The following is a 21,823-nucleotide window of genomic DNA, read 5'->3' on the forward strand; positions in this document are numbered from 1 at the left end:
TCAGTTCACTCCACTCATTTTCTTTAGGGTTCAGTTCAGGGGACATGGCAGAAGCTTCATTTTGTGCTCAGTGACATATTTTTGTGTTGGTTTTGATGTTTGTTTTGGATCATTGTCCTGACAAAAGATCCAACCATGGCCCATTATTGGATTTCTAGCAGAAGCGGTCAGGTTTCGATTTTTTATCTGTTGGTATTTGATAGAATCCATGATACCATGTATCTGAACAAGATGTCCAGGACCTCCAGCAGAAAAATAGGCCCACAACATTAAAGATCCAGATCCAGCAGTATATATTTCATTTTACACATGAGGTACTATTTATCCCTGTGTGCACCAAACCCATCTCGACTATTTGCTGCCAAAAAGCTCTTTTTTTTTGTTTGTTTGTTTGTCTTATCAAACCATAGAACCCGTCCCATTTGAAGTTCCAGTAGTGTCAGTTACTTTTCAAATGTTTTTGGTCACTGAGAACAAAATGAAGTTTAGAATGCATCAAGGCATCATTGCAAAAATAACGGTCCATGTAAAACTTACTGGTACAAAATTAAATTGAAGGAATGAAATTTCAGATTTAACAATGCATCGACTTCCAGGCAACAGTGACAGAAGATATGCAAGAACAACCATCATTGTGTAGCACTTTTTAATCTGAAAATTAATGAAAACAGATTAGAGATACAACAAATGTGTAGTGTAGGATTAAGAGCAGCCTAAATGGGGTTGTTGTGATAACCACACAGTAAAATCCCCAGAGTTAAATCAACTCTGCTCAGAGTACATTTGGTCCCTCTCTGAATAGTGTTAAAATAACACTGAAGCAGAGTTAAAGTTAATGAGATAATTAAGCTATAAATTAAGTGATGATTGAACATTAGTGATGAACACCTGCTGCTAACAAGCAGAATCACTGAAGAAAAGAGAAACACAAGAACTACAGCTGACTTCAGCCAAAACCATTTAATTGAAATCAACTGAAGGTAAAAGACATTAAATCTGTCAAGATCTGATTAAAAGATCTGATTTACTAATTACTAACCAGATTGACTTTATTTATTTCACATGTCTAAATAATTTCTTATTGAGAATTAACAGAGGTTTAGATGTTGGTGTTTTATTGGTCAAAAAATTATGCCACCATCGTGGTGGTCAGGGTTTGTTTTAGTTGGGCTCTTGACCCTTTTATGTTTTTAAAATAATTTGTGTTTAAGCAATTGCAATTGTGTTTTACAGCAAACACTTGTACATTGTTAAATCAAAAGACTAAAGAAGCAGATCAGCTTGAATTTGCCGCTTGAAAGCTGTTTCAAAATAGCATCACAAAGAGGTCTTTTTCTCTTTGGTTTCTTGACTGAGATTCAGTTGTTGAGATTCAAGTTTTTTTAATGCACTGCATGGTTTTAAAATTACTCAATGTATCAGTGTGATTAGTAATAAATGAAGCTGGTAGAAATTTTTGTGGAAAAAATAAATATATTTTTAAATGTCTTACAAAAAAAAAAAAAACAGCTCTCATTAGCTGACAACAGCACACACATGAGCTAATGTAACTACTGTATCACTGCATCAGCAACTACACAGTTACTGTCTTTAAATAAAGCAACATGCAGCAGAGCATCAGTGTTTCTCAGCTCATCACTGACTGAAGCACAGGCTCTACTCTCCAGCATAATGGTAACCTCACAAAACTCACAACACAAACAGAATATTAAACACTAACAGATCTCTCTAGATCTCTGCATCTTCACTTATTACAAACCACTCTGGCTTCATTTCTTTCATTCAAAACTTCTTAATGAGGTGTTGATGTTTTATTAAAATTGATAAATGTCACTGTTATGGAGGTAAGCGCTTGCTTTAGTTGGGCTCCTGACCCTTGATGTTTTCATTTTAATTTTTTTTTCCAGTTGTTGTAACTGTGTGGTTTTAAAATGCATTTGTTACAAAAAAAACTGTGAAAAAAAAAATCTGATCAAATGGATTTGATTGCTCATTGTTAATGATTTCATCATACAGTTGCTTTATTCACTGATTTCTGAATATTGTTTTCCTTTCATTATGCTGTAGTCTTATGATAATGCATAAAATCCTGTCCTGCTTTGATAATTTGAGAGTTTTTATCATTGTGCAGAAATTAACAATAATAATTTTTTCTTCCAATACTCTAAACTGGTCCCTTATTAATTCAGAAGAAGACTCAGATATATAACTGTGTTCCACACTCTAGGATAGACTTAGGTAAAACCTAGGAAAAAACAATGCTGCATTTTAATAACTTAAGTTAATAAAGGTTATTGAGGTTATTAAATTATTGTTATCAAAACAAATATGTTCTCAACTCAACAACTTTTATTTATAAAGGACTTTCAAAACCATTAGAATGGACCAACATGCTGTCCATAAATAATAAATAACTACAGTTCATACAAGCATAAAATAACAACAAAACATAACACCAAGAAAATTAATGTTTAAAGAAAAATTGCATCAATTTCCAAGTCACAAATTAATGAGTAGATATAAGTATAAAGTTAATGTCATAATACTTGTTTTTGTTTCATCTCCAGGTTTTGGTGTCTTAATGATTCTCACTGAAGGATCATCAGTGAAAGTTCATCCAGGAGGAAACACAACACTCCTCTGTAACATTAAAGATGATAAAGAGATTACATGGATCATTATAAATGGAAACCAAACATTTGTCAGAATTCTGAAGCTTGAATATGTTTATGGGCCAGAATCTAAACCAGAGCCCTCTAATATTCACCCAAGTTACGCAGGACGGATAAAAGCTCTCAGTTCTCCCACAAACACTCACTCTCTGCTTCTGATGAACATCTCTGACACTGATCTGATGCTCTACTGCTGCATGGACTATAAGATTGAGCAAACTCACTGCACTAAACTGGACTTTGAAGGTAGGATTTTGGACATTTCCATTAATAACATTATAGGCCTATTCATTTAAAATAAGTGACCAAAGGTGAACAATAAAAACATGAAAAGCACATATGAATACAACTTTGAAAAAGTAAAATAATTCATGTCTTTTGACAGAATGTCATTGCTAATTTCATTACATTTGTTAAAATGCTATATAATATTTTATGATATATGGCATTTTATGTGGTTTAACTGAACTGACAATTCAGATCCTAAAATTCTCCTTATCCAGAATTAGAGCAGCAAAATACAAAATGGATAGAGGATACAAAAATCAGAACCATGATATGGGTGCCTGTGATCTGTGTGCTTCTATTACTGTCACTGATGTTGAATATGTGCATGTGCTGGAGAATAAGAGCAAAAAAAGGTTAGCAGCACATAACACAATTCATCAAGCTTAAATTCAGTTTAAACATTCAGCTGTGCAAATTAAACATTTATTTTATTTATTTATTTTTTTTCAGGAAACTTAAAGGCATCAAAAACATTATATAAAAGTACACAGGGCGAGCAGGTATTCATCTTTTACATTTCTAAACAAGTGGAATTCAATACATTTTTGTTTGGTTAGCAAAAGTAAATATTAAGTACACTTGATATCTGTAAAGTTAAACTATTTAGTGATCTGGCCTGTTAAACTGAATAAGAGTCTTACAAACCTTTTTCTGGTAACATACTTATCTCTATTGTTTCAGGAGAATGAAGCTGATGAAATTACATATGCATCTGTAAATATAAACAAAATGCAAAAAAACAGAGGACAGCATCATCTGACACAGGACACAGTATATGCCCGCATTAAATGAAAATACATGCATTAACCTTATAATTTCTGCTCTCATTTTGTACAAAATAAATAAAAACTAGCCTATACATGAAAAAATGCTGGATATAACATGTTCTTATCTACTTAAGCATACAAATGACAGACAAACAATAATTTTCAATAATCAAATATTTCTGTTGCTGCAAGACATTTTGTCTCTAATAGGAAATTCAATAACAACCTGAACATTCTATTTAATGTGACATATTGCCTAGAGATACTTTAACAAAGTAAACATTAAGGACGTCAATGGCAATGGCAAAATTAGTAATGCCAAGTATAGGAGGCATTGAGAAAAAATAGTTTAAAAATTACCTGAAAAAGGTCAATGAGGACAAAATATTTACCATTTATACTATTGTTATTAATTATTTACCATTACTGTACATCTCAGAATAATAAAAAATCCCTGTGGAATGATTTTCTTTTAAATGGTTGATAAAGTTGCAGTGATATTTATCTTAAATCACCTATTTATTAATTTTAGGCCATGGATTTTCAACTGGTTTGGCCATGGGACCCACGTTTTCCTATGGCCATTAGGCCACAACCCAATTTTAGCAGTGTTTTTCAACTGGTGGTTGCGAAGTGTGCAGTCAAAAAAACAACAACAACAAATGTAATTCTGTTTTTCTGATGCGAGAGTTTTATTTTGAAAGACGTTTGTGAAAGCTGTTAATGTTTTTTTCAGGCACTCTTTCGTCTGACAGAATTCTCGATTCAGTATCTGCGGTCAGATGAGGTCTTGGGCTATGTCAGTGTTATTATTCTAATGTTATTTTCGTTACTTGTTACTAAATAAAAAGTTTCACCTCAAAAAAAAAATTCACTTTGTGTTATTTTGTATATTTTTAAATGACTGGTGGATCATACCAACTTACTTTTTTATATTAACAGAAAACTAGCCTAGTTTGGGACTGCTGTATGTTTATTCATCAGTAGCCTATTAGTCATATTCTTACAATTTTATAAATGTCACCGTTATGGAGGTAAGCACTTGCTTTAGTTGGGCTCCTGACCCTTGACATTTTAACTTTAATTTTTTTTTCCAATTGTTATAATTGTGTGTTTCTAAAGCACATTTGTTACAAAAAAAAAAAAACTCTGATCAAATGGATTTGGTTGCTCATTGTTGATGATTTCATCATACAGTGGCCTTATTCACTGATCTCTGAATATTGTATCCTTTCATGCTGTTGCCACCCTATTATAATGCACAAAATCCTGTCCTGCTTTGATATTTTGAAAGTTTTTAATCATTGTGCAGAAATTATTCAGACAGGTTCATGTAGACACACAGACATCAAAATTCTGCATGTGAACCTCAACAATGGTGACAATTTTCAGAAAAAAAAAAAACTAACAGTTAACACGCTCAGTTTAGTCTCTGGAGAAGATCAGTGAATCAGAACACTCCATGATGATTAAATCACCAACACTAAATAACCACATTCATCTGATCAGAATTTCTTTTGCAATTTTTGCTGTAACAAGCATGTTTTGGAAACATCTAAAGCAAACGCTCACCTCCATAACAGTGACTTCAAACTTTATTATTTTCTATAAAACACCCGCGTAGAAGGTGACATTCTCATGCCCTTGCACAACGTTCCCTAAAAGTTCTCTAAAGGTGACGAAAATTCTGAACCTTTACAGAACATTAGGGACATTCCTAAAACATCCTCTTTTGATAATGAAAGTGCTGCAGTTCAAGGTTCCTTTATATGAGTTTAGGGGGACGTTCCATTTTGGTTATTTTATGGTCACATAAGAACGTTACAAAGGGGACATTTGGGACATTAACTGAACATTCCTACACGGTCCTCTGTTGGTCATTTAATAACATTCCCGATATGAGTTTAAGGGGACGTTCTATTTTGGTTATTTTATGGTCGCATGAGAACGTTACAAAGAGGACATTTGGGAAGTCAACAGAATGTTCTAGTAATAGTCCCCTAAACATTCCCAGAACATCCTGAATGTTCCCTCAAAAGTCCACCAAATAACGTCCCCTAACCCTTAAAAGAACTCCACATCGTGACCGTCTCTGAACGTACTGGGAATGTTACTAGACAATGTCCTTAATACCTGTGGGGACGTTCTGAGAATGTTCTGGGAACGTAAAAATTTCTAGTGGGGTAACCTGTCACCTAGTAACGTTCCCAGAACGTTCAGAGACGGTCACGATGTGGAGTTCAAAGTGCATTTTTTTAAGTCATATAAGGAACCTTAAACTGCAACACTTTCATTACCAAAAGAGGATGTTTTAGGAACGTCCCAAATGTTCTGTAAAGGTTCGGAATTTTCATCACCTTTAGAGAACTTTTAGGGAACGTTGCGCAAGGTCCTGAGAACGTCGCCTTCTACATGGGTAGATGTTTGACGGTAAAATAACCTTGCTTTCTGGAATAACGTTACCCCCAAAGCAGCTGCACGAGCTCTGATAACGAAACAACTGTTTTACGATTAGCCGGATTCACCGCATGACAACGATCACGTGTGTTTAGTGTTTATTTTAACACCTTCAGTTCCACTAATACTCACATAGCCTTTATTTATTTTTATAACAGTTAAAGCTCTTTTTATGTAGTCACGATATTATATTGTGTCATGTTTATCAAAATAAAACTGATTTAAAAAACGTAGACCCCATTTGCAATTGTAATAGAAGAGGCTTTTGTTGAACTTTATTCTTGTATAAAGAGACGCTGAATTAAGCAGTACATAATATTGAATGAAAATGTCTCTGACACATCTGTGTATTTCACAAATATTGCATTTATTTCACTTCAGCTGTGATAAAGTATGCAAACACAGCGCGAGCGTCAAGGGAAGCAGAAAGTGTCCAATTTAACGTCTCTGTTTTCAGTACCTCTCCAGTTGCTCTTCTCTGCGGAGTTGGATCTAGATCCTCCGCCCCCTGAATCTCGTTCTGCAGTGCCTCCCGACTACATGACCAAGCATTGCTTATCCGATGTCGCCACCCTACTTCGCAACCAATAGTACTCCGAGTGCTCGTTTCGCTTTTGTCTTTGCTGATATATAGGAGAGAGAACTTAAAGTAAGTCACAGAATATGACTATGTTAACAAGAGGGACTGGGTGGAGATTTATCGACAGTCAATCGGACCGAACTCATGAAAGCACGAAATGTTGTGAGTATATAGCCTCGCACAATAGGTAACGTTACAGTGTCTACTACACTATGAGGCGTTTAGCTGTAGTAAATTGCACATCGTCAACGAGTCTGAAACATCGCGGAAACTAAATACAGGAATTGAGTATAATATTGAATAACAAACTGCATTTAATACATCGCTTACACAGTGTTTTGTAGTTAGTGTATATGGGCGTTTTTTAGATTTAATATTCATATAGTATATGATAATAATATTCATAAGATCTGTGAGCCTAATTGCCTACAGTTTTGTGAATACTTTTGAAAAAGTAGACTAGTTTTTGTTGTTGTTACAGAGCAGCTTTATTTTTCCCCAATACTTTTCCACAATTTCTCATTTATTTATTGCATAGGTGTGATATATTCATAACAAAAATATTTTTTAGCTCCAGCAGGACAGATAAACAACAGATTTACCTTTTGCATGTTAGAGCTTCCATTTTTTAAGAGAAAGAAAAGCTTTTTCAGCACTTGCGTTAATCCGCTGTAAACCCTAACGCTCAAAATACTTAATTCATTTGAGTAGGACAAACACTGTAAAACTCAATAAGTATTCTGAACTTATTGAGTTTTACAGTGTAAGCTGCTATATCTGGGTGACAACTGTTTCAGAACAACACACTCCATTTTGAAGTTTATGACAGCATAGACATGGACAGGATATATAAATGTGGTGTAAAAGTGCTGGATTGTTATTTAAATACATTAATATCAATTTAACACCTTCAGAGTTTTACTGGGAAATTTTGAGTTAATGTTCATTAAATCTAATAAAATTATTAAAAGCAGTCAGTTTTTTTGTTTGGGTTTTTTTTTTTACTTGTTAACATTTTTTCCATGATTATGATGATGCAAAGGCCTCTGGTAAATTAAATTAAATTACATATCCTGGGCAAATATAACAGTACATATCATATAATTTATTCAGTTATTAAAATACTTAAATATACACCTTTTAATTACAGGTTAAAAGCCATCTCATGCATCCTTCTTCTGATTCCAATCAGCACAGCAAATAGTGGTAAGCTCTTATGCACATTTGATTTCTTACAGAGTTACTTCAATTTAAAATCTGTGTCAGGTCAAATTTATTGTTCTTATAATAATGAATAACATAAGTTCTGTTTTGTTTTGTATGAAGATTTCACAGTACATTGTGAGGGTGAGCTTACAACATTGTCCTGTCTCGACCCAAGGAATTATACTGAGAGCAAAGTGGAGATAAATGCACTTTGGAAAAAAGGTTCTGGTGAAAGGGTGATCTGGAAATATTACGGACACACCAAAAAAGGAGACACGTTCAAGAACAGGACAGTAAATTTGAATGATAATTTATCTCTTTCCATTGATGGATGTGATCTGTCAGATCAAGGCATATACATTTTTTGCATAAATGGAAAACCTAGCTGTGAAGTTAGGCTATTTGTCAAAGGTAAACAACTCAGTTTCCAAATGAATGTTATTATTTTTAATAAAAGTATTGGGTATGATGCCAATTAAAGGTGTCATTAAAATAAATTTGTATTTTTTTTTTTTTACAGACTCAAACCATTGCAAACCAAAAACATCCCCAGGTTTGTTGAAAAAGACTTTATTTTTGTTGAACATCTGTTGTCTCATTCACACAGGGATTCATATTTTAGTGTTTCTAAACATTAGTTTCACGTTTAATGTTTTTAGCAAGAGTCATGAATTGAGTGAGCCTCACTGAACAAAATTGTTTGTATCTTCCCACAGAACAATCAACTAGAAGCCCTGCAGATGTTAAGGAGAAACAAAGTATAAAACATTATAAACAAGAATTCATTTTGTGAGCTATCACTTTGCTTCTCCAGTCTTTATAATATATGCTTTTCCCCTCTTTCTTTAATAGCTGCCACAGATGAAAATCACCAGCACACTGAAACCAGTCAGCCTAATACTTACATCAGATGGGTTGTTTATGTATTACCATGCTTCGTTGTGCTCATTGTCTTATTGCTGGTTGTCTATGCATGCATCCAGAGAGAAGAAACAAGTAAAAACGACAAGTCAGGATCTAAACTGCTTCACAAAGATATACAGAGTAGCTATGCCAGTGCATGATTTTAAATGTAATGATAACACAACAGCTTACCATAAGGATGAACATCAGAACCGGGTTGTTAGACCCAGAGGAATAAAATTAAGACTTATGTCAGTACACCACATTTTCATAATTCTTCTGAGGTCAGAAAAGAAAAGCTATGACCCAAGTTATGCCCCAATATGTCTGAACTACATTTGCCATTTATTTTGTTTGATATGGTGCAAATTTTCTTTCTCTTACTGTTTATGGTTGTATTGTCTTTGCTTGGGGCCCCCAAAGACCAATGATGAGAGCAAAGGCAATACAACCACAAAGAGTAGGAGAACATTTTTTTGCACCGTATCAAACAAACAGGTGGGCAAATGTAGTTCAGACATGTTGCCAATATATATCTGCCCCTGTATAGCAGCTGTTAAAATGAGAACTGTAAATATTTACACATGCCTAATAAGACACTTTATATCATTTCTTACTGTGAAAGAATTATTAGACACTGTTTTAGCTCTAAATAGCAAAGTTAAAGATCTTCTAGAATTAATCTGGGTGGAGGCATATCTTCTTCCAGTTACTGAAAACTTATGGAATCAAGATCTTACATTACATATTCATTTTGTGAAAGTTTTATATTATAATGACTGGCTGTTATACAGCTTCTTCTTTAATAAAGTACATAAATCTAATCCTTGACTTTTGTTTTACTTACTACATGTGTTCAGAGGTAACAGTATAACATATCATATTATGGTGAACCAAGCCACAAGATGGTCCCAAATATTGTGTGTTGCCTCTTGTTACCTGTAACAACTAGTCTTATGTCTCTGGCGAGTCAAAGCAAGTAGATGTTTTTGCTAAAAACACACACAATCTTAAACTGTTTAAAGAGGCCTGTTTGAACATAGCTTCATCCTACACAAAAGCTGCACATTTTAAAACTGGAATTAAACCATAATTACAATGACAAGATCTTCATCAGATCTTTTCAGAATTTATATTCCAGGCTTTTGTAACTGCCTCCTAGCAAGGTCATTTTATTACTGATTGCTCCAGAAGCACATTTGTCTTTGTGATTGGGGTCTGTCAATTAAGCATGAAGTTAGTCAGGTGTTATGCATTTACAAAGAGTTTATTAACAACCATGACTAAAGCATTCTAAATAAGAGACTGACTTCATGCTTATCGTTCCAGGCTGATGAGGTAGAATGTGTTTACCTTTCGAGTTTTGTTCCTCTTAAAAAAAATTTCCTTCTTCACTAAAACACTTCTCTTTAATAAAATGCAACTTCAAAAACTGAAGCATATGGATAGTATTGACACTAACCCAAGACATCCATGATCCAGGATTTTCTCTTTACTTTGTAGAAAACTACACAATGGTGGTTCTTCATGAAGGAATGCTGAAGAAGCTTCAAATCACTTAGGCAAGAGGAGGGGCAATTTCCCAAATTTGGATGGGCATCGTGGCCCATTTAGGATAGAACTGGACTTTATAAATCCTCTGGGGGAAACTGAAGTGTTTCAGCATTTAACAATCACTGAATATAAATAAAATATACTGTGATATAGGCTATATTATATATATATATATATATATATATATATATATATACACACACACACACACACACACACACAGGTGCTGGTCATATAATTAGAATATCATCAAAAAGTTGTTTTATTTCACTAATTCCATTCAAAAAGTGAAACTTGTATATTATATTCATTCATTACACAGACTGATATATTTCAAATGTTTATTTATTTTAATTTTGATGATTATAACTGACAACTAAGGAAAATCCCAAATTCAGTATCTCAGAAAATTAGAATATTACTTAAGACCAATACACAGAAAGGGTTTTTAAAAATCTTGGCCAACTGAAAAGTATGAACATGAAAAGTATGAGCATGTACAGCACTCAATACTTAGTTGGGGCTCCTTTTGCCTGAATTACTGCAGCAATGCGGCGTGGCATGGAGTCGATCAGTCTGTGGCACTGCTCAGGTGTTATAAGAGCCCAGGTTGATCTGATAGTGGCCTTCAGCTCTTTTGCATTGTTGGGTCTGGCATATTGCATCTTCCTCTTCACAATACCCCATAGATTTTCTATGGGGTTAAGGTCAGGCGAGTTTGCAATTAAGAACAGGGATACCATGGTCCTTAAACCAGGTACTGGTAGCTTTGGCACTGTGTGCAGGTGCCAAGTCCTGTTGGAAAATGAAATCTGCATCTCCATAAAGTTGGTCAGCAGCAGGAAGCATGAAGTGCTCTAAATCTTCCTGGTATACGGCTGCGTTGACCTTGGACCTCAGAAAACACAGTGGACCAACACCAGCAGATGACATGGCACCCCAAACCATCACTGACTGTGGAAACTTTACACTGGACCTCAAGCAACGTGGATTGTGTGCCTCTCCTCTCTTCCTCCAGACTCTGGGACCCTGATTTCCAAAGGAAATGCAAAATTTACTTTCATCAGAGAACATAACTTTGGACCACTCAGCAGCAGTCCAGTACTTTTTGTCTTTAGCCCAGGCGAGACGCTTCTGACGCTGTCTGTTGTTCAAGAGTGGCTTGACACAAGGAATGCGACAGCTGAAAACCATGTCCTGCATACGTCTGTGCGTAGTGGTTCTTGAAGCACTGACTCCAGCTGCAGCCCACTCTTTGTGAATCTCCCCCACATTTTTGAATGGGTTTTGTTTCACAATCCTCTCCAGGGTGTGGTTATCCTTATTGCTTGTACACTTTTTTCTACCACATCTTTTCCTTCCCTTTGCCTCTCGTGCTTGGACACAGAGCTCTGTGAACAGCCAGCCTCTTTTGCAATGACCTTTTGTGTCTTGCCCTCCTTGTGCAAGGTGTCAATGGTCGTCTTTTGGACAACTGTCAAGTCAGCAGTCTTCCCCATGATTGTGTAGCCTACAGAACTAGACTGAGAGACCATTTAAAGGCCTTTGCAGGTGTTTTGAGTTAATTAGCTGATTAGAGTGTGGCACCAGGTGTCTTCAATATTGAACCTTTTCACAATATTCTAACTTTCTGAGATACTGAATTTGGGATTTTCCTTAGTTATCAGTTATAATCATCAAAATTAAAAGAAATAAACATTTGAAATATATCAGTCTGTGTAATGAATGAATATAATATACAAGTTTCACTTTTTGAATGGAATTAGTGAAATAAATCAACTTTTTGATGATATTCTAATTATATGACCAGCACCTGTATATATATATATATATATATAATATATATACATATATACATATACATATATACATATATACATATATATATACATATATACATATATATATATATACACATATATACATATACATATATATACACATATATACATATACATACACATATATACATATATACATATATATATATATATATATATATTACACATACACACACATATACATTATATATATATATATATATATATATATATATATATATATATATATATATACACACACACACACACATCATGCACAATGACTAAGCCAATTCAAGTCTATTTGTATAGCGCTTTTTAAAATACACCATGTCAAAGCAGCTTTACAAAACATGTACGTTTCCATGTTTAAGAGGAGATCTGTATTAATGTCTTTAAACAGTGAGCAAGCCAGGTGACTGTAGCAAGGGGAAAAATCCAAGGTGATGAGAAAAAATTCTGTATAATTTCCCTTTAGCACAAACACATCATATACTACAGTCATAACCAAAACCGTAAATGGAATTCCATGCCTCAGACGTTAATCAGCTTTTTGTTTTGTTTCATGTAATGACATGGAACAAGGTATCATCATGGACAGGTCTCTCGGAATAAATGTTGTGTAACTTCCTGGAAAATTTTATGTAAATACCTATGTAAATTATATGAAAACGTTGGTTTTATGAAAATAGTAAGTAAATTAAGATGAGCAATATATAATTTATTCAATGCACTGCGTTGTTTTGGGACAGATATCTATTTCTAATCTTTCACAGGGTTATTATGGTGCTCACGCAAAAAACATTGCCGCTTTGTCGGTCACATTAAACCTTGTAATGGTTGCATAAGGTTTGATATCTCACTGCAACTACTGCACTGTCATTACACTTAAGTGCACTAAAAAGTTCAGTTTCTCTCTGACCTAAGCAATAATTTGTCATTTTAAAATGTCATATAACTGTTAAACTTTTATGAACAAACGATTGTACAACCAGTTAAACTATCACAAAGGGTGTTTTGCTCTCCGATTCCTGTAATGGAGGGAGGAGGGCTGGGTTTTATATTTGCATAGAGTGAATTTGTTTTCAGAAACCAGGTGTGGCACAGCATTAAAACCTGATCTGAGCTAGAGATCTCAACCCCCCAAGGAGAAATCCACTTCCATTGTGTCATGGAAAAGAGAGATATAAAAACATACAACTCAAAACAAACCTACAATGATGTATGTGTTCATGACTGCATTAATACAAATGATTTAAAGTTTTCTTGACAGAACATACAAATTCAAATTCACTCATCTTTTACTACTGATCAGAAACAATGGTGGACATTTTAAATAACTTATAGTAATCAGAATTTTTGATTGAATGTGATGTATGGCTGCATTTACACTATATACATTTTACACTATATACAGTGTAAACATTTTTGTCCCTCTGTCTGAATGGAATAAAGTTTGACGTAAAACAAACAGATAGGTCAAACAAGTCTGGTTTAAACTGGTTTAGCCAAAACATGATATTCACAAAAGCTAAACATATTTTTTGTTGTTGTTGAATGCATGTACTCAGGGTTCCCACACCTTGGTTAACTTCAAATTCAAGGACCTTTCAAGGACTTTTCAGGTCCAATGCCCTCAAATTCAAGGACTTAATGTAGGAACACATTTCAAGTGAGAGCAAGGTTACATCGTGTTACCTTGTAAGATTATTGTTAGTTTTCATGTGTCAAACAGAACTATGCAAAAAAGCATTTATTTTTTGCCATATGACAGAGATCTGATATTCTATTTGTCGTATTTCTGTTTTACATAAAACTGAAGAATATTCGGTACATTCTATACTGCAGAGGTGTCAAACTCATTTTAGGTTGAGGGCCGGATTGGAAAAAAATTAACCATGTGCGGGCCGAATTAATAAAGTATTAATATTAACCATATAAACAACAAATTAATTTGCAAGAATTATTACACTGCTCTTTAAAACTGGATTTGATTTTACAGCAAAATGACAAATAAAGCATTATTTTAAAAATCTAATCAATATTTTTTTATTAGTGATGCACCTATTTTGATTTTATATGGGCAATTCCAATTTCAAGCAAATTAGCTGATTCTGATACTGGTTGCAGATTTTTTTAAAGCAAATGTATTTGTCGTTTATTTGTTCAAAAAATATGTGTAGCTCTTTGATATCAGAGGCAAACACTGCGTTTTTATCACAATCCCAGCAAAGATGTTATGCACATGAGCATGAGCAGTTGTTTTTAATTTAAATTACTGTATAATTTCAAGATTAACAGCAAAAACAGCATGGTCTGACTTTAGCTTAGTAAAATTATACTAAGAAACTTCATTCATAAACAAAACAAAATCAGCAGACGGACTGAATGAAAATGCAAATTCACTCTCTGACAGTAGGTGGCGCATATGGAACAGCAGTGATATAGCGTTTCAAGGTTACCTCTACACACAAAGCAGCGCTGTATTTATAAATAGGCTACTCAAAACCTTTCTGAAGACAGTTCCCTTCAGAAATACATTCATATCAACCACAATTCAGTATTTATATTATTCTATTTTTCACGAACAGTGAGCTTGTGAATGGTACAGTATTTTTCTCTGCTGGCGTGTCTGTTCTCCTCTTTGTGTCCATATTCAGCGTGTGCCTGTATTAACGTCCTGTTACAGACATCGTAAATACAGGTGCTGGTCATATAATTAGAATATCATCAAAAAGTTGATTTATTTCACTAATTTCATTCAAAAAGTGAAACTTGTATATTATATTCATTCATTACACACAGACTGATATATTTCAAATGTTTATTTCTTTTAATTTTGATGATTATAACTGACACTAAGGAAAATCCCAAATTCAGTATCTCAGAAAATTAGAATATTACTTAAGACCAATACGAAGAAAGGATTTTTAGAAATCTTGGCCAACTGAAAAGTATGAACATGAAAAGTATGAACATGTACAGCACTCAATACTTAGTTGGGGCTCCTTTTGCCTGAATTACTGCAGCAATGCGGCGTGGCATGGAGTCGATCAGTCTGTGGCACTGCTCAGGTGTTATAAGAGCCCAGGTTGCTCTGATAGTGGCCTTCGGCTATTCTGCATTGTTGGATCTGGCATATCGCATCTTCCTCTTCACAATACCCCATAGATTTTCTATGGGGTTAAGGTCAGGCGAGTTTGCTGGCCAATTAAGAACAGGGATACCATGGTCCTTAAACCAGGTACTGGTAGCTTTGGCACTGTGTGCAGGTGCCAAGTCCTGTTGGAAAATGAAATCTGCATCTCCATAAAGTTGGTCAGCAGCAGAAAGCATGAAGTGCTCTAAAACTTCCTGGTATACGGCTGTGTTGACCTTGGACCTCAGAAAACACAGCGGATCAACACCAGCAGATGACATGGCACCCCAAACCATCACTGACTGTGGAAACTTTACACTGGACCTCAAGCAACGTGGATTGTGTGCCTCTCCTCTCTTCCTCCAGACTCTGGGACCCTGATTTCCAAAGGAAATGCAAAATTTACTTTCATCAGAGAACATAACTTTGGACCACTCAGCAGCAGTCCAGTCCTTTTTGTCTTTAGCCCAGGCGAGACGTTTCTGACACTGTCTGTTGTTCAAGAGTGGCTTGACACAAGGGATGCGACAGCTGAAACCCATGTCTTGCATACGTCTGTGCGTAGTGGTTCTTGAAGCACTGACTCCAGCTGCAGTCCACTCTTTGTGAATCTCCCCCACATTTTTGAATGGGTTTTGTTTCACAATCCTCTCCAGGGTGTGCTTATCCCTATTGCTTATGCACTTTTTTCTACCACATCTTTTCCTTCCCTTTGCCTCTCTATTAATGTGCTTGGACACAGAGCTCTGTGAACAGCCAGCCTCTTTTGCAATGACCTTTTGTGTCTTGCCCTCCTTGTGCAAGGTGTCAATGGTCGTCTTTTGGACAACTGTCAAGTCAGCAGTCTTCCCCATGATTGTGTAGCCTACAGAACTAGACTGAGTGACCATTTAAAGGCCTTTGCAGGTGTTTTGAGTTAATTAGCTGATTAGAGTGTGGCACCAGGTGTCTTCAATATCGAACCTTTTGACAATATTCTAATTTTCTGAGATACTGAATTTGGGATTTTCCTTAGTTGTCAGTTATAATCATCAAAATTAAAAGAAATAAACATTTGAAATATATCAGTCTGTGTGTAATGAATGAATATAATATACAAGTTTCACTTTTTGAATGGAATTAGTGAAATAAATCAACTTTTTGATGATATTCTAATTATATGACCAGCACCTGTATTACAACACAAATGACATTTTGGGAAATTATTACAAAGCAGTTTGTTTGCAAACCCGGAATAAAAAAAAAAAAAGTTTGGATTTATGGCCAGTGGACTAGTGCATCTCTATTTTTTTTATTGTAGTTCAAATCATCCCCCGGGCCAGATTGGACACCTTTGTGGGCTGTATGTTTGACACCCCTGTGGTATACTGTATTCTAAAATTATCTGATATTAACTTTTGCATGGATTTTATTTAAAAAAAAAAAAAAAAGAGCTTAGGCTCATGTAACCAGAAGTTTTAAGATATATGAATATGCTTTTAAGTTTTTCTTGCCTCATGGGTTTACATCTGTGAAACGTTAAGGTACCATCGTAGTAGTTTTGTGCGCGCGGGAACGTCATGGCAACGTACAACACAAAGTACCTCACGCAGGAAACACTTAACGTAACGCGTAAATGTGCATAACTAAAGTAGATCAAGCAAGCTTGTATGCATAGGCCACAAAGTGTTGGCGAATTAAAGGGTTAGTTCACCCAAAAATGAAAACAATGTCATTAATTACTCACCCTCATGCCGTTCCACACCCATAAGACCTTCATTAATCTTCGGAACGCAAATTAAGATATTTTTGATTAAATCCGATGGCTCAGTGAGGCCTGCATAGCCAGCAATGACATTTCCTCTCTCAAGATCCATTAATGAAAAACATAAAAACATATTTAAATCAGTTCATGTGAGTACAGTGGTTCAATATTAATATTATAAAGTGACTAGAATATTTTTGTTGTGCCAAAAAAAACAAAATAACGACTTATATAGTGATGGCCGATTTCAAAACACTGCTTCATGAAGCTTCAGAGCGTTATGAATCAGTGTGTCGAATCAGTGGTTCGGAGCGCCAAAGTCATGTGATTTCAGCAGTTTGACACGTGATTCGAATCATGATTCGACACGCTGATTCATAAAGCTCCGAAGCTTCATGAAGCAGTGTTTTGAAATCGGCCATCACTATATAAGTCGTTATTTTGGTTTTTTTGGTGCACCAAAAATATTGTCGTCGCTTTATAATATTAATATTGAACCACTGTCTCACATGAACTGATTTAAATATGTTTTTAGTACCTTTATGGATCTTGAGAGAGGAAATGTCATTGCTGGCTATGCAGGCCACACTGAGACGTCAGATTTCAACAAAAATATCTTATCTTATAAAATGTCTTATGGGTGTGGAACGCCATGAGGGTGAGTAATTAATGACATTATTTTCATTTTTGGGTGAACTAACCCTTTAACACATCAGGGGATCGGAGCGAATAATATGGAATTTTTTCCAGAAAACTTCTTGCACAAAATAAATTCAAGCACTTCAAGGACCCATGGGAACCCTGGTACTTTAGCATATAATGGTTCAGGGATTTATTTGAATCAGTTTGATTCAGGTCAGCACTATCCAGGCTATTTTGTAATGGCTCAAAGTTCATTACCGACTTAATCATTTATCATGCCACTTCTTGAAAACAGAAACATAAGACGCCTGGGAGTGGCTTTCCTATAAATCTCATGACTGCTGAGTTGGCATGTCAGACTGCACTTATCAACAACATAATTATATAAGTCACAGCAGGACATTTCACATCTTTTACTCCTGAAATAATAAAGCAGGCCTATGACTTTCTATCTGGCTATCATGCCCCAATTATGTTGTTCAACCCAATAGACTACTACAATCAGTGCAGAGGTAAAATATTTATTTCATTACTCTACACACAGTCCAGATACTTTTGGTCTTAGAAGTTTACGTTTTAAGAAGTTTACCATTACTTTGTTAAAAGAATTCTTTCAGAAACTTGAATATGTACAGTATGTACTGCTCATACAGTTGAAACAGCTGCGTGCATTCAATGGTTTACGTGCCAACCAATAGCAAGCTGTATATCCAAAGTTTTGTTCAAAATGTTTGATCATGCCACACCCTCCACAAACAATGAAACAAAAGAACTGCTCGTCAACAACATAATTATACAAGTCACAGCAGGACATTTCACAGTTTTATTTCATTTTCTGTTTGTTCTCATTTCATATGCATATAAACAAGTTGAGATCCAAACACAACGAGAGAAAAATGGGGTTACAAAAAGAGGAAGAACATTAACTACAGAGATGTAATCATAATGATATTTGAATGTTATGACTAGCCAATGAAAACATTTAAATTTACTCCTGAGATAATAAAATAGGCCTATGTCTTTATCTAGCTAGCATGCCCCAATTATATTGTTCAACACAATGGACTACTACAATTAGTGCACAGGTAAAATATTTATTTTATTATTCTACACAGTCCAGATACTTTTGGTCTTGGTAAGAAGTCTGCCATAACTTTGTTAGAAGAATTCTGTCAGAAACTTTAATATGTACATACTGCTCATACAGTTGAAACAGCTGCATGCATTCAACAGTTTACGTGCCAACCAATAGCAAGCTGTATATCCAAAGTTTTTGTTCAAAATGTTTGATCATGACACACCCTCCACAAACATTGAAACAGACAAACATCCTTTTCAAATGATGCATACATACTATTTTCCCATAATTTGAATTAACTTTAAGGTATAAAAGGTACATCAAAATATTAAAATCTTGAACAAAAAACAAAACAAAACTAGTTCTGTTGAGATAATAATGTTGATAACTGCATGTATTGTAAACTCAAATTTCTCTGTTAATTGATTTTCTTAAAAGAAATAAGTTGTAATAACTTAAAATTGTCTTAAGTGTTGTTTTATGTGTTTTTTTGGTGAAGGAAAAAAACCTGTTAGTGTTTAATGCTGTTATGTTTGACATTTAAAAGCGTTTCTGTTATGTTGAAGTTTTGTGCATGGTTTGTGCTCAACAGTAGACTACATGAAAGTAAACATTGACTCTATATGAGCAATGACTGTGCTAATGCCAGTGACAAGTAATATCAAGTAATTAATCAAACAATCAAGTAATATCTTCATTAAATTTACATGCTAAATAAGTTACATTAACAATTGCTTTGCTAGCTGTTGATTTTAGCTGAAAAAGATTTAATGATCAGTTGAATAATTTCATTAGAAGTTGTCATGACTCAAAAAGGTTGAGGCAAACAGTTGTTGTTTTTATTATTATAAAAACAACCCTCATGAGTGTCCCGGGGGGGGGGGGGGGGGGGATTATTTCACTTTCAAATAAAAAATTACCCCAAGCTTTACTCACCCTCAAGCCATCCTAGGTGTATATGACTTTCTTCTTTCTGATGAACACAATCGGAGAAATATTAATAAATATCCTGACGCATCTGAGCTTTATAATGGCAGTGAATGGGACCAACGAGTATGAGCTGAAGAAAGTGCATCCATCCATCATAAACATGTACTCCACATGGCTTTGGGGGGTTTAATAAAGGCCTTCTGAAGTGAAGTGATGCATTTGTGTAAAAAAAAAAAAAAAAAAAAAAAAATCCATATTTTAACAAGTTATGAAGTAAAATATCTAGCTTCCGCCAGACCGCCTTCCGTATTCAACTTATGAAGAAAGTGTAAATCTCTTGCAGATCAAAAAGCTATGATCAGCTGTTCGGCTGAGCTTTCGATATTGTTACGGAAAGGCCGAAGCTCATCGGTTGGTTCTTGTCACACTGCAACCGCATCGCTTCTATTATGAGCGTGCTTGCCACGCACCTACATTTGAAATAACGACCTTGCGCGCACAAAAGACGCGATATGTGAACAGCCCCTTACGCTTTCTTCATAACTTGAATACGAAATGCGGTCTGGCGGAAGGCAGCTAGATATTTTACTTTATAACTTGTTAAATATGGATTTTTTTTTTTTTTTTTTTTTTTTTTTTACACACAAATGCATCGCTTCGCTTCAGAAGGCCTTTATTGGATATGTGGATGTGGATGGAAGCTCATACTTTCTTCAGCTCATACTCGTTGGTCCCATTCACTGCCATTATAAAGCTCAGATGCGTCAGGATATTAATAACATAACTCCGATTGTGTTCATCAGAAAGAAGAAAGTCATATACACCTAGGGTGGCTTGAGGGCGAGTAAAGCTTTGGTGTAATTTTCATTTTAAAGTGAACTAATCCTATAAGCTTCCAAACAAGCTAGGTAACATTATAATCGCTAACATGGCAGACTCATGGAAAAATGACTACTTTGTTAAGGACTCAGCATCATCTGTATTAAAGAGAAAACAATAACTTTATCTGAAGTTTAAAGTGAATAAAATAACCCTGACAGCCTACTTGCTGGAGTTCCACAACTACTGAAGAACTTTGTTCTCTCCCACCAGACATGGACCAAAGCACAGAGGCAAGGAGGGGGACTCAATATGTTTATAAACTTAAAACATATTTTTTTTTTTTTTGTCCCGTTTGCGTTTGTATTGTTTTACTACTTACACAATTATTTTAAGGATATATCATTATATATAGTGTGGTTTTTAATGACATTTTAGGGGGGCAACCCTCAGATAAGGGTAGTATTCACACTCGCTTATATTCACACTCGCTGTTTGAAAGTGTTTTTTATTAAATTATCATGACGTCATGCCTGCCAAAATTTTAACCATCCCTGAACATTAATCACCTGCAAAATAGCACTGTAGTGCACAAAAAAGTATGGCCTAACACACATACTGTGCTGCACTCTAGAGGCACATATTGCAAAGTACAGTATCTAGTCTACTACTATGTTAACATGAACCCAATAATGTGAGTAAGACAGTACTGTTGGAGCTCATGTAATTAATATTAATTGTATTAATATAGCTAATTATGCTAATAATTAAAGTAACTATAATTGCAGTCAATTCACCTTAAAACATTAGTTTATCACTTCGACAATTAGGTCCTACTGCACACTAATGTTAGCCAATGCTGTTAGCTTCAAGCTAGTTTTGTTTGTTTTCCCTGCTGAAAACCCTTTTTTAACCAGACTAAGCTGGTTTGCTGGTCTTAATTGCTCTCCCAGTCTGATCAGAGAGGTCCACTGGCTATAGTGGGGTTTTGCCTAAATTCATCTAGTCGGGCTGAGAGAACAAAGCCAACAAGCAGTTTTTTGTTTTGTTTTTTTTTCAACTGAAAGAGCCAAATCTTCGGAATAGCCAAAATAATTTTACATATCACATATGATATCACTTTATAAACGAACACTTTTAGCTGAAGCTGTACAAACAACGAGGTCTGGCCTATTATCTCATGTGCCGGGGATTTCAGTTCCGTTGCATCTACAACAACGTACA

The 21,823-nt window shown here is 35.0% G+C and overlaps 1 protein-coding gene across 1 annotated transcript; it reads left to right on the forward strand.

Moving 5' to 3' along the window:
• The first annotated feature begins 6,731 nt into the window (after window positions 1-6,731).
• LOC127506405 (uncharacterized) lies at window positions 6,732-9,697 on the forward strand. The gene is made up of 6 exons (XM_051882861.1): window positions 6,732-6,926; window positions 7,915-7,970; window positions 8,091-8,381; window positions 8,491-8,523; window positions 8,687-8,728; window positions 8,823-9,697. Exons 1-6 carry the CDS (start codon window positions 6,922-6,924, stop codon window positions 9,032-9,034), a joined length of 639 nt encoding a protein of 212 aa, XP_051738821.1. The 5' UTR covers window positions 6,732-6,921; the 3' UTR covers window positions 9,035-9,697.
• Window positions 9,698-21,823: the final 12,126 nt, after the last annotated feature.

This window comes from Ctenopharyngodon idella, chromosome 23, assembly GCF_019924925.1.
Source record: "Ctenopharyngodon idella isolate HZGC_01 chromosome 23, HZGC01, whole genome shotgun sequence".
Lineage (NCBI taxonomy): Eukaryota > Metazoa > Chordata > Actinopteri > Cypriniformes > Xenocyprididae > Ctenopharyngodon > Ctenopharyngodon idella.

What these genes read in the sequence shown, in the direction of transcription:
- LOC127506405 (XM_051882861.1), top strand. An exon ending in AGTTAGGCTATTTGTCAAAG is followed by an intron (nt 8,382 to 8,490) that starts GTAAACAACTCA and finishes TTTTTTTTACAG; the next exon opens with ACTCAAACCATTGCAAACCA. An exon ending in CAAACCAAAAACATCCCCAG is followed by an intron (nt 8,524 to 8,686) that starts GTTTGTTGAAAA and finishes ATCTTCCCACAG; the next exon opens with AACAATCAACTAGAAGCCCT.